The sequence below is a fragment of the Haliaeetus albicilla genome, chromosome 20, assembly GCF_947461875.1.
Source record: "Haliaeetus albicilla chromosome 20, bHalAlb1.1, whole genome shotgun sequence".
NCBI classification, from domain to species: Eukaryota; Metazoa; Chordata; class Aves; order Accipitriformes; family Accipitridae; genus Haliaeetus; species Haliaeetus albicilla.
In genome coordinates, this window is record NC_091502.1 from 14109570 (window position 1) to 14123607 (window position 14038).

The following is a 14038-nucleotide window of genomic DNA, read 5'->3' on the forward strand; positions in this document are numbered from 1 at the left end:
ATTTTGCAACTCCCATTCATTGAGCACTGTTTCAAATTAAAGAGTGATAGCTTGACAGGCAAGGTGAACAATCCAGACTGGAAGTGATAGAATCATAGAATAATTTAGGTTGGAAAAGACCTTTAAGATCACTGAGTCCAACTGTCAACCCAACACCACCATGCCCACTAAACCATGTCCTGAAGGGCCATGTCTATGCATTTTTTTGAACACCTCCAGGGATGGTGACTCCACCACTTCCCTAGGCAGCCTGTTCCAATGCCTGACAACCCTTTCAGTGAAGAATTTTTTTCTAATATCAAATCTAAACCTCCCCTGGCGCAACTTGAGGCCATTTCCTCTTGTCCGATCTTAACTATTGATCTACCTACTTACTTTTGTAGCAGTCCATGCAATCACTTCTGTGTGAGGTAAAAACGCTTTATCAGTAGCTAAGTGGTGGCTATGGGGACTAAGCAACTACGTATGCACCAGTTTATTAGCAGTCACATAATACCTGCCTGCTGCTCTTAGTGAAGCTGAGATTGATTAAGCAGCCAGGTAGGTTTGTGCTGGTAGTACAGCTGACCTTACTGTCATTATTTGTGACCGACCTGTGCTACCTTCTAGTATGAAAATGAATTTCCATCTTCAGAGACACTGCAGGTCTCCATGGGTCAATTCCAGTAACTGCAAAAGTGGGGTTAATAGCTACTAACCTCTACTATCTATTACTATTAGGAATCACTTTGCATTATATTGTGCAGCTGCTGTGAAATAAAACACTGAGAAAGGCAGTCTGATAGTTAAATCCTTTGCTTCTGTGCCACATCTGGTTCTTGATACAAGAGCTATGGCAGTATCCAAACAACCCGCTATTCATTATCTTTCCAGTATCAACAAAACCAATCCCCCAAAATCATTGTTAAAAAATAAATAATAAAACAAAAAAAAAGGTGGTGCTGAGGAAACTAGCTATTCAAAGAGATGAATGCAATTGGAAGTTGTATTTTGTTTTAACAACTATTTCATGAATGAACATGTCCAGGCATAAAGCCAAAGTCAGCTGAGCTGTTTGTAATGGTACTATGCCCAGGAACTGTTAACTCCCAAGATTGGAAGTATGTATCCTTTCAGGAAACAAAAGCACGTGTATGAACATTTAAGACATTTTCTGAAGAAAGGTACATTAGCCATAGATTTTAACTATTCAGAGATACAGGAACTTTTATAGGTACAGGACACATAGAAAATTTTTCGATATGTCCATCCTATTGACAGCATTAACTCTTTGTGTGTACAGTGCTCCGGTATCCCAGCCGAAATTTAAAGAGTAAATTAGAAACATGCAATGTAGCTGTTCAGGCTAATTCCTTACAACCACAGGAAAAGGTTATGATGTTCCTTTAAAAAACAGGCATAACAATAAACAAACTAGTATGAAAATACAATATATGAAGATACAGAAAAATTTGAATTTATTTCATACTTTGAAATAGAATTTTATAGCCGCATGCATGCAAAGCTTTACTGATAGCTGACACACAGAAAAACATTCAGAGGTTATTTAAGCCTCAAATGCTGAAGAATTATAATTTAGAAGGTTCTGCCAACTGCCAGTGGTGAAAGTTCAAAATGAACGTATTGGGAACAGCACAGAAAACTAAGAAAGGGATGCGGGACACAGGATGACACATATCATGACAAGACATTTACAGCAAAAGGCCTAGAAGTAGTATCAGACACAGGTTTCTTAGTCTTTTTTCTGCTGTCATGCAAATATGACTAACAAAATAGATCAATTTAGAAAGCTATTTAGCTTGTAAAAAGATCTCAACATAGTGTAAGAGCCAGCTTAGGGGGAGAGAAATGTCTAGCAAGCTTTCTTTAATGGTAGTCTTTTACTAAAGGACAGGTATCCAAAGAAGCAGTTCCCACAGTGTTTTAATCTTTAAGGCTACCAGAATCCATGGCCCCATCATTCGAAACTTTCTGCAGGACCATGTGACATGGCTTCCAGATTTCTGCTATAATTTGCTTTTACCACAAGAAAAATAACTCAGCAGGGCTGTAGCAAACATTGCACCAAGAGCTAGATTTGCAGGTATTTATTTTGGTGATTATGTTAGCTTATGCAGAGTTTGCTGATCTTGCATTGCTTCTTCATACTCCCTTTGTCTTCCTCCTTTGCTCTCTGTTGTTGTGATGCTGAAACAGTCTGTGGCAATGCAACATGGTTGAAAAATAACCAGTAAAAAATTTCGTCTGTTTTGTTTTGCTTTTAGCCAGGTCAGTTTGCTGAAGTGTGTATATAATAAGCTGGCACTGCTGCCAAAACACTAGACAAAACTGTTAATCTGTTTCAATCTTAGTTCAAAGTAAAAGCAGTTGCTGGGGAGATGTATTGAAGAAAGTTTGTCAAAGTAACAGTAATTGGAGCTTCTACAGACATTTGAAAAGAATAATAAAAGCAATCTAAGTGTTCTGCAAACCTTAAGACAACATCCTAATAAGAACACTTCAAATAAAACATCTCTGTGTATAACACAGCTATGGACCCATGCAGATTACACAGGTTCCCCAAGGGAGAATATCTTGCTTTCTTGTGAAAAGGTGGGAGAATTTTTTGTTGGTGGGTGTTTGTTTTAAATAAAGGCATCATTGTTTCTACATATCCTTTGGTACATAAAGTGCTTGTGTTGTTATCCATTTTTAATCACATTTTCCAGGACACTGAATAAGAACAACAAATATAGGGGTTTCAAACTATTCCAGAGATCAGACTAAATGAAGAAAAATTTGAAAATAAGCCATTTGTAGGAATGAAGTATCTTTTCTCACACTACTGTGAGAAGTGCAGATAAATTCAGAACCCATTAAAGAAAACTGAGAAATTGGTAGATTGTCAGGTAACAGCATGTTCTGACATTATTGCAGGCTAGTAATGGGTACAGCACATACCCCCTGCTACAAGCAACTCCATTCTCTCCCTCTGCAGTCACAAAATAAATGCATAAAACTTTAAGGTTATAAGGTTGGCTGATCCAGAAAAACTCAGGTTCCTTTAAAATACTAATTTATAAGTACAAATATCTTTCTCTTTTCTCTGTCAACAGTCATCTGAGAAGACACTCAGTTAGTGATTGTGTTGAAAGCCAAAGCATCTACAAGCTGAAATAGCAACTACCTGCATTTCTGTGAAGACTAAAACGACGTTAAAATAAACTCCTTCCAGCCACACTACTCAGTGAATACCTCTCAAAACACTTTCAGAAGTTGCTGTCCTGTAATAGAAGATTACATGCATTGAAAACACAAGGAACATGGAATGAATATATGAAATTAAGAGCAAGTTAGATTTATAAAATGAGAAGTAGCAAGTGGCTTTCCAACTAAGCCCCCATTTTGCACTTTTACTGAAAGGAGGATTTAATCTCTCTGTCTCTTGATGATACTTTTCAAAGTTGAGAATGGCAAGGAATCTCACTTTGTGAATGTTCTCTCCTAACTGAAAAATGCTGCAAAGTAAACCAGAAATTTTCAGAAATTTGGCCATGCATTACTGTTTTACTGACTAGTTTTCAATCATCACTTCCTATGCTTATTGCAGTCACTGCTGATTAGTCAATTAAGAACTGCAAAGAATGTTACTAAGACACCAAGCCAGCTCACCAGGACACTGTGAAAATCATGGGACTGTTTACAGCAAGCTGTTAAATCTTTTAATAAAATGCTTCATAGACCAAAGATTAAAGACTCCCTGTAATCATTTTGTATTGTAATAAGGAGCAATCATCCTAGCACCTTCCTAGTCAGATATCCATAGGGAGGTAAATAAAAATACAAGTACGCCAAATATAGAAAGCAGGAGAAACCGTAACCATTAACTGAATTAATTACATTAATCTACAGTGTAGTATTCCTGCAACACACACTGCAATTTAAAAATAAATGGATTTTCTTCTGTTGCGGTTTAAGACCAGCAAGCAACAAAGCACCATGAGGCTTTTCGCTCACTCCTCCCCTCTGGTGGGATGGGGAGAGGAAAATATAATGAAAGGCTCATGGGTTGAGACAAGGACAGGGAGGGATCACTCACCACTTATGGTCACGGGCAAAACAGACTCGACTTGGGGGGAAAAAAAAAAAATCAATTTAATTTACTATGAATGAAATCAAAACAAGGATAATGGGAAGTAAAACTGATTCTTAAAAACACCTTCTCCCCACCCCTCCCTTCTTCCCAGGCACAGCTTTGCTTCCAAATTCTCTACCTACCCACTGAACAGTGCAGGGGAATGGGGGTTGGGGTCAGTTCATCTCACTTTGTCCCTGCCGCTTCATCCTCCTCAGGGGGAGGACTCCTCACTCTTCCCCTGCTCCAGTGTGGGGTCCCTCCCATGGGAGACGGTCCTCCATGAACATTTCCAATGTGGGTCCCTCCCACAGGCTGTAGTTCTTCACAAACTTCTCTGGCATGGGTACTTTCTGTGGGCTGCAGTCCTTCAGGCACAGCCTGCTCCAGAGCAGGCTTCCCCCTGGAGTCCCGGCCATCCTGGGGGGGCATCCATCCCCCTGCTCCGGCGTGGGCTCCTCTCTCCCCGGGCTGCAGGTGGGCCTCTGCTCCCTCGCTCCCCTCCCTGGGCTGGGGGGACACAGCCTGCCGTCTGGTCTCCCCACGGGCTGGGGGCGCATCCCCTCCTCCCCTGCTCCTCCTCCCCTCTTTCCTCACTGGCCTTGGTGTCCGCATAGGGGTTTCTCTCACATTCCACTCCCCTCCTCCACTGCAGGTTTCCCTTCTTAAATATTTTATCCCAGAGGCACTACCACTGTTGCTGATGGGCTCAGCCTTGGCCAGCGGCAGGTCTGGCTTGGAGCCGGGAAAGCTTCTAGCAGCTTCTCACAGGAGCCACCCCTGTAGCACCTCCTCCGCTACCAAAACCCTGCTACACAAACCCAAAAACATCTTCGTTTCCATTCTCCGTAGAAAACTGAAAAGCAAATACTATAAGGACACTAATTATCAAAGCCTTCTTACTAAGGCTTTGTATACTGTTTGCATGAGAAGTTACAGGTACGTGAATGTTAAGAAGCATTGTAAACAAGGACCAGAGCTAGTGAAGCCCCTTGTCTCCAGTTGCCTTTCGTCTTGAACAATCCTCCCAGGTCCTACTCACAGTCTCTTGGCCCCATCAAGACAGACAAGCGCTCCCTGTTTGATGCCAGCTAACCAGCCAACACAAAACAGCAGAGATCAATGTGACAGACCTACACTTTCACACCTCTGATAAAAAATGGTTACTACAGGGGAAAATAACTATGTCACAATTCAACTCTATGACAACTATCTTGGAAAATAGCAAAAATTGTCTCTGAAAATAGTCAGATTGCTTTCTTCCTCAATTGGTAGGGTACATGAGACAACAAAATTATCTAGGACGAACCTGAGCAGGACAGGGTGCAAAAAGGCTTTGCATATGCTACAGTTCTTCACTGTGGACGTTTGTATCAATAGGAAACAGTTCACATTTTCAAAGGAAAAATAAAAAAGAAGAGAAAGCTGCTAAGAAATACAGTGCAAAACATGAACAGTGGGTTCTCTGTTGACTTCATCATCATCATAAAACTCTGAGCAAATTCTGTATTCATGGCATTACTCTTTCATAGCAAAATTATTCCAGAACTACTTTTTGCAAAGTTGAAAGAAAACAGGGACCTGTATTTTTCAATCCCAGATGTCAACAGGTGGGTGGTAACATGGATATGAGAGGGACTACTTGCAACTAGTTTCTAGTGAGATCAGTTTGATCTTTTAAATATTATCATAATCAAATCTCACAAGATAACTTTGGTTTTCTTCTTCATTTCCACAAAAAGAATGGAACAAATTATTTTAAAGAATGAAAATTATTAAAGAAATTAGAACTATACTTTAAACAAATAGGAATGTACCAAGTGTAAAACTGAAAAGTAACACTAAAAGCTCCATATGCATTCCTAGACATTATTATTTGAGAAAATTATGAAAGCCGATGCAGTGTCACCTGGAAGAGCCAGCTAATGCTCTGTACTAAGAGCACCCATAATTTTATCTCCAAATTTTCTGGCCTAGTATGTGTTTTTTATTTGGGGAAAGTTCAGAAACATCCATGCATATGTACAGATGTTAGATGTTAAAGTACATTAATGATAACAGAACGTGAGCTGTTTACTTTTATTACTCTGTTTTTTTTTTTTCTAATTGAGTACAAATGTTAAGAAACTTAACTGAACACATATATTTTTGTACTTGAGTTGTGCAGAGAAAGATAGCAAACAGGATTCCTTCTAGCCCAAGACACAGCAAGGGGGAAAGCTGCATTGTGAGTTCTCCCTCAACAAGAACACACCAAAGGATCATGTTGCACATCTGCTCTCTAAGAAGCCTGCATGAGAGAAATATGCCTATCACTTCTTGATTTAATTCATCAGTTATAGTGGCCACAGATAACACCTGTAGCAAGTGAAGGTATAGTTTTAATATATTTTTGATAGCAATTATACCAAAGAAATTACTATCTTCTTGATAGTAATTCTGGCCCAGAAAGTCAACATTTTCCTTGCGTGCACTGAAGTGAGGGGAAAGAGCTGATAGAAAGTCAGGGCCAAAGGAATTATTTTTCCAGCTGGATCACTTCTTCAATTATGTTCACTACACAGTCACACAAACACTCGTACCAACACAACAGGGAAGACAGGACATTTTCTTAAAGGGTCCAAGAAATACTCTACAAATATGTGATTAATATGAATACAAAAACATTCTTCTAGGTGTCAGTGAACTCCACTTGAGTTACCTCCCAATTTTTACGTTGACAGTAGTTGGGACACAAAGCTGACTCAGAATTGGGGCAGAAAGGTTGTTGTGAAAACCATTCATTAGTTAAAATTTTCTGTAGCACAGTTCTTCCGACCGTTCCAGAGCTAAAACACAGCACAAAACCATACACTGCTACTGACCAGATCATCTCTCTTCTGCAATAATTTCCAAGGCTAACAGGCAAAAGCCTCAACAAAATGAGTATTACATATTTTAAAAATGAGAATTCATATTATATTATGTAAGGTCATGACAAACTGTATTTTTCTCCAAAAGAGATAAATGAAAAATGTAAGCAAAAATTATTCTATAAACTAAAATAAATGGAAGAAATTAGCATCTACCACAAAAACTGAATATTCACACGAATTAACCATCTAGAAGGTAAAAGTTCACACACATCCCGAAGAGAAACATATGCACACACTGTCAGTAAATTACATTTCAAGCATCTACTTAAGGTTGACAATATCTGAAAAGTTCCCATTTTTCCACACAGACTCCATAATGTGAGTCTAGACTGGAAAAATGTAGATGGCTACAGCATACATGCAACCATGTTAGGCAAATTTCACCTGTATAGACAAAACTTACTCTTCTCACAGTCTGGGAGCTGAAACAAATTCCAGAAGGATGAAAAGGAAGCCGGAAGACAGTGAGGCTGAAGATACTCTACTAAACTCTCCAATACTAGGAAGTATCCATGGCTTGTCCAAAGACTTCCAGGAGCAACTTACACTAAAAAGGGATGAAGCAGCAACCAACACTCTCTGCACTCTGAGACACAGCTGTCCTTAAATGTTGCAGATTTGGTTTTCTTCTAGCAAAGCAAACTACCCTTTTGAGCTCTTAGAAGTAGATAGTTCCCCAAACCAGTCCTTTAGATCCCAACTTCTCCTGCCTAGAAGGTAAAAGAAAACTAGGACATAATCTGCTGATGCATTGCCCTACTCTGCAGACCTTTCCTGTCCACTTCCAGGCAAGAAAAAATTATGCTGTTGGGGACATAAAGATTTGACACTGATACCTCTACCCAGCATACAGAATAAATTCCCTAGTGACGCACTCAATAACAGGAGAACAAAGGATAAGGTGTTTTTTCTTCTGTCTTTTTCACTCATTTCTCAAGGTATTTGCAAATGGCTCAGATCAGGAAGTGGAGCGGAAGAGTCTCTGATAAAAGGTAATGGGGGAACTGGGTAGCAATCAGGGTTATAGTGACAGAAATGTTTAGTTATATTTGAAGTAAGACTTAAAATGTTTGTTCTGGTTAGTTCTTAGGAAGTAAGACTGACAATTGTATCAGCATTAAAAAAAAACAAAGAAAAATCTCATTTCAAGGGCTGAAGTGTTAACCTGTTGCTCAGGATTAGTAGGTCTGATCTGCTAAAAACTTTAAAGGGTACTGAGATATGTCATTGCAATTAATGAATCCCAGGCCTCCAAATAACATTGATCTAATTTATTTGAACTAAAGCTACTCAGAGTCCTCCTTACAGGCAGTCTCTTCTCATCCTGAGTTTCCAGGTGTCTAGCCTTCCTTGTTGCCTATCTCTGCATCTTTTCTAGTCTACATAATGCTTTCTGACCAGAAATGCATATAGCAAGTATTCAAAATGGGGGTAGAACAGAAAGGTTTATGAAGGCATGTGATTTATCTTCAATAATTTTCCCAATGATTTCTAAAAGTTAGCTTGACTGACAGTAGACAGTAAGCTGATGGTCTTAAAAAAACAAACAAAGAAACAAACAAAAAACCCCAAAAAACCCAAACCCCGCAAAAACCACAGAACCATTCAAATAAGTATTTTCCCATCTTGCAGAATTACATTTACCAAAGACCTGGATTTCTGCTGTAATTAATATCAAGTTTGTAGCCTACTATAGCTGGGGTAGGAGGAAGAAAGTCATAAATAAGTAAATGTAAAAATGATTTTTATAACAAAATAAAATAATTCTGTGCTGATTTACTGCTCCTTGTTCAGCAGAAAGCTCAGTTACTGAGCAAATGGGTATTTCCAAATTACTAGTCTGATGCACAAATTCACAAAGTCTTTCCAAAGAAGTTAGGTTAGCAACACAGTACATGCTACCTTAATTGCTCAAATTGGATATGTACAGGCCGTCTTAAGTGTGAGGAAAAAAACCACACCCCCCCAAAAAACAGCTTTGAGGTGTTTTTTTATTAATTTAAAATGGCAAAAATGGGGGGGACGACGACGACACACAAACAAACAAAAAACCCCAAACAAAACCCCAGTCCTAATGGCAAAGAGAAGAAACCCTCGTAGTTGTGGTGGTGTTCCTTTGTAGCAATAACTTTCTGACAGTCTCCTTGCTAGCAGCACTGAAAACAGTTACCAAGTATATCAAAACACCATCATACAGTATTTTTTGTCATTTTAAGAGAGAGCCCACGTGAAACAAAAATACTAGGTGTATGCTCTGCAGTCTTATGGTGCTAGTATATGTGATTTTATGATTTCTCCCCTTTATAAACTGAGTAATAAGCAGCACCTGTGGATAGAAGAATGCTTATTCTTCTGATGGAATCTGTAACCCACTCCAAATTATAGGGAAAAGGTTAATTCTGCTGAACAACATGCTGTGTCCTTCAATATCTGATTTTATGTACCATTCCATGGATAGCTGGTTTTAACAGCTCACTTATTTTTCTTCAAGTACAGCTTTTGAAACTGAATATTTTGATGCTTTCCCTGGAGGCAGATAGCATCAGACCCCTTGTGTGAGGACAAATACAGATCCACAATAAGAACATCCAGTTAATACAAAAAAGTTCACAATAAGATACTCTCTGAAGCATGAGGATTATGAGATACAAAGAGACAGACGTCAGAAAGAAAAATATTCATTGAGCATAGTACACAACTATCCACTTCAGAATTTTTGTAGTGTCCCCTGAAGTATTTAATATTGGTCAGGAATTCAGAGTAAGCATACACATCTCACTGACTAAAGATGCAAGGAATGTAACAGTTAAGAGGCCCATTTCAGTTCGGGATATAGTAAACGTTCAAAAATAATCAGGGATTTACATTCAAAATCATATAACACTCAAGAGAACACATTCAATGCTTCAAATTGATAGGGGATCTCAAGGAAGAGGAAATCAGTAGCATGAATCAATTCATCTATTCTTATGTCAACACAGCATAATCCTACAAAAGGAAACGGAATTAGCATTTTATACCGCTCCCATTTCTGTTTGTTATAATGTTTACTAACAATATCAAATGAGTAGGAAACATAAATAATGCATGAATCTCTAAAATAAAATAGCATATCACTTATTTAACAGAAACAATGTAAATTCAGCAAGAGCGGAAGGAAATTATTTTAATTTTTTTAATTCCCTTGATATAGATCCAAATATTCACATTAAATTAAATTATAGCATTTCTATTGTTCCCTAATAACCACTGGGAAATAGAGGTTATTATTTTACATTCCCTGGTGGCTTGTTGCTGAAGTCATTGGAAAGGCAGTGGGGATTAATCTGACTTTTTATCCTATTTATGCTACTTGTAAAACCCAAGAGTTAGAGCTGTTTGGTTGGGTTTTTTTTAATGCACCATTTACCAAGAGCACCATTAAATTAACACAACCATGAAATGACAGATATCAAACATAAGGCTGTATATCATAAAAAAGGTGTCTTAGGAGTTACTTTTTCCTTTATTTGCTTTTTAAGGGGAAATGTTTGGTGCATGACCTCTATTTTTTCTAAGACTACTAGTTAATTTTTTAGCATCAGGAAATAAAAGACAAGGATAAAAAAAATTGACTTACAATAATCGCCATATTATTACTGCTGCCAATAATAATAGCTGCAAAGCTTTAGACAACAGATTTTTTATTTATGTGATACACAGTTCTATTTAACCTTACACGTCAGTGTTTTTCCCAGTAATACTGTTCATATCTTCTTTCATTAGCTTCTTCTAAAGAAAACAAAACCAAGTTCCTTTTGGTTCTTTATGCAAGGACAGAAGACTTACTAAGCATCTCTCAAACTATTTCCTTGACCATTGGAAACACTTAAATTATACATTCAGTGGACAAGCACTCCAACACTCTCTGCATTCACCAAAACAAATAAATAATTTTACATACAAAGAATTTAATAGGCATCAGATAAGAAATAAATTAGTGATATAAATAAATACTTTCCATATTCAAATCCAATTCATGCACTCATACGCATGCTCGTAAATTAATAATACAAAATTCAAGGCAGGGAAATAAGATCATTAGCTGGTAAATAAAATTAGCATCTGTCATTCCATATTCCTGTACATCCAGCATTCGCTGATATAATATTGTCTTTTGCTGTCGCACACTTCAAGAATTAAAAGGAAGTTGTAAATGGTATGATGAAGTGTATCCATAAATAGTCTCAATGACAACTAGCTGTTTTTCTCTAAGCCGCCTAAAAAATGTCAAGAACAAGCTTTTTAAAAAAAAAAAAAAGAAAAAAAAACAAACCCAAAACTTATGCAAGTTTTCTCTTTTTATGCAGAGCTAAAGGAAATCAAATTCTTAAAGACCTGCACGCCCTGTCTCAAGCTTTCCAGTCAGCAGAGAACTTTTTCTAAAATCATCACTAATTTGTAAATTGGCTGGCTTGAAGTGCTTCCAGCAGAGGAATCAAAGTGTATGCATAATGCTCCATACTTCCTCAGAAATAAGCAGAAAATGGTTTGAAGATTTCACAGTTAAATCACAAGTTTGTCAAGCAGAAAACTCTTATTACTAGCAATCTATTCAGCATATAGCATGGCACACTGATCCTCACAGGGACCTCTGGATTATATGATGGCATGCAGAAATCTGCAGTAAGAGAACTGGAAAATAAAAACCAAGCATCTTTGACAAAGGTGATGCTTCATTAGTTTAATTCCAATAATAACTAAATAAATTCCACCAACAGGCAGATAAAACTTTTTAAAAACAGAGAAATTCCAAGTTTGCTGAATTTTCTTATTGAAGTATCACTACCATGGTAACTGTGTGTCCTCGATGCTCTCAGCATGAGCATTCAGTTTGAAGAACAAACAGAACAGGTCTATTTCAAACACAGCAAAAAGCTGGATGCAAATGATTTCCCATCAAGAGCAGCTTCTGCACACATGACTACTATTTGCCACTTTGTGTACCATGATTTGATGATTGCATTCTACTAAACTTACAGTGATTTGTAAAATGTTTTTCTGCAAGACTGAAACCTCACCCAAGTCTCTGACCCTGCATTGGGATCCAACAGCTCAGCTATACAATCTGTGCATTCCCACTGAAGTCATACTGAAATAGAACAAAAAGTATCTTTCTATCTGACTGGTCTTTTTTCACTTAATAAAATTAATGGGTTTTTCCCCCTCTTACTCTAATGGCCTTCCTACAAGATACAAAGTAAAACGTTACATGGAAAGGTCAAATTCCAAACTATAGAAAGGCCAGAAACTTCTAAAAGTGAAAAAGGGAGTGACTGCTCCAAGAAGAAAAAAGAAAAATAAAGAAAGATAAAATAAAGGGAAATTACGTATACATATTATGAAAGACTAACCAGTTTGAAAAAAAAAAAAAAAATCCTTCACCTATTCATTGCTTTTCCTTTTTCTAATAGTTAGCTTACAATAATCTTTAACCCAAACTGGCAAGCTATGAATTTGAAACATTAACTATGTAATTAACAAGTATTCTGGTAAACAGCTTTTAAGGTGGTAAGTACTGAACAGTCGACACCTCACTCTTCCATCTACCCTGGAAAAAATTTTTAGCATGAAGCAAAAATTTTGCAATTTTATAGGTTTAGGTGATAGTAACTATGCAACTATACCATATAAATGTTTATGATTTTGCCACTTTAAAATATTTATGTAAACAGATATAGTGGGAGACCAATTCTATGGTTACTTACTCCTAGGAATAAATGAACTTTAGGTAAGCCTCTTCCTGGATTAATAAATTTGCTCCAATCTGAGTCAGAAAATCCTTTTCCTCACCTCCCTAAGTACTCATAAGAAGGAAAACCAGGACAGACATAGTCATTGGATGGATTTGAGCTAGTTAAACTTTCACAATATTTTAAAATCCCCTTACTGAGATTAATCCTTACCTCACTACTTTATCCATAATTGACTTCCAAGGAAGAAAAAAAGTAGTTTCATTGCTTATGTGGAATTTTTTAAAAAATACTCGTACAAGAACACACTTAAAACTTCTGTAAGAAAGCTACATCTGAATAGAAATATAAATGAAAGCATACTGTAGATTCATCAGTATGGAAACAAAGGGAATAAGGATACCATAACAAATCTGACAAGTCTGATCAGTAATGTATTCTGCAAGAGTTTATCAGGGGTGATGAATCTGGTTTCTCTTCTTACCAATTATTTATCATATTCTTGGATTACTAGCATACATTCACTGGACAACACTCAAAGTATTTCATTAAATATAAATACCAATCTACATTTGCACTATAAGCTCTTTGTTTACAGTTTATTGCTGTGCCTTGTGACTAATCAGACAAGATGGGGGGAAGGAAAGGTACAGCAGCATTCAAAGGTTATTTTGGGGTGGGGAGTGAGGAGGGAAGAAATTGTGAGAAAAGAGTTTTTAAATCGATGCAAAAGTATTTGACTGAACACTCCATTAAAAATTGCTGCAGTCTGTGCTAGCACATTTCTGCCTTTGCAGAATTTCAAGTGATTCTTATGAAATACTTAACATCTATTACACAAGTTAAAAAAATTAAAATAGGACTTCAGGAGAAATAGAAAAAAGTGTACTCTTTTATCCAAAAAGAGGCCCATTGCAATATATTATTGCCAACAAACTTACCAGTCGTCTCCTCTCCTCTTCAACAGCAATCAGGAGACGAGCAAACTCTTTCAGTGACTGGGCTGAAAAGAAAACAAAGAAAAAGAACGTCCTGGTCAAAATTACATTTTCAAACCAGATAAGTCCATTATCTGGATTGAAGCTGTGGTGGTAAGATACTGTTCTTATATAGTACTTCACTGAAATCAGTAGTCATTAAATAAGGCACAGACTGAAGCAAGCAGCAGGTCAAGAGCAGGTAAGAAAACGAAGGAAAGGAACCCAAGTCTTAAGAGTCATGGGTATTTAAAAAACAAATTTTAAAATGGAATATGGCAAACTGATTTTCCTGAAACG

The 14038-nt window shown here is 37.3% G+C and overlaps 1 protein-coding gene across 1 annotated transcript in view; it reads right to left on the reverse strand.

Moving 5' to 3' along the window:
* The window catches only part of ARHGAP42 (Rho GTPase activating protein 42), a 167928-nt gene that overhangs the window by 96738 nt on the left and 57152 nt on the right, over positions 1–14038 (reverse strand). Inside the window, exon 3 of the mRNA XM_069808326.1 lies at positions 13703–13764. Coding sequence (XP_069664427.1) covers positions 13703–13764 — 62 coding nt within the window. The remainder of the gene's footprint in view (positions 1–13702; positions 13765–14038) is intronic.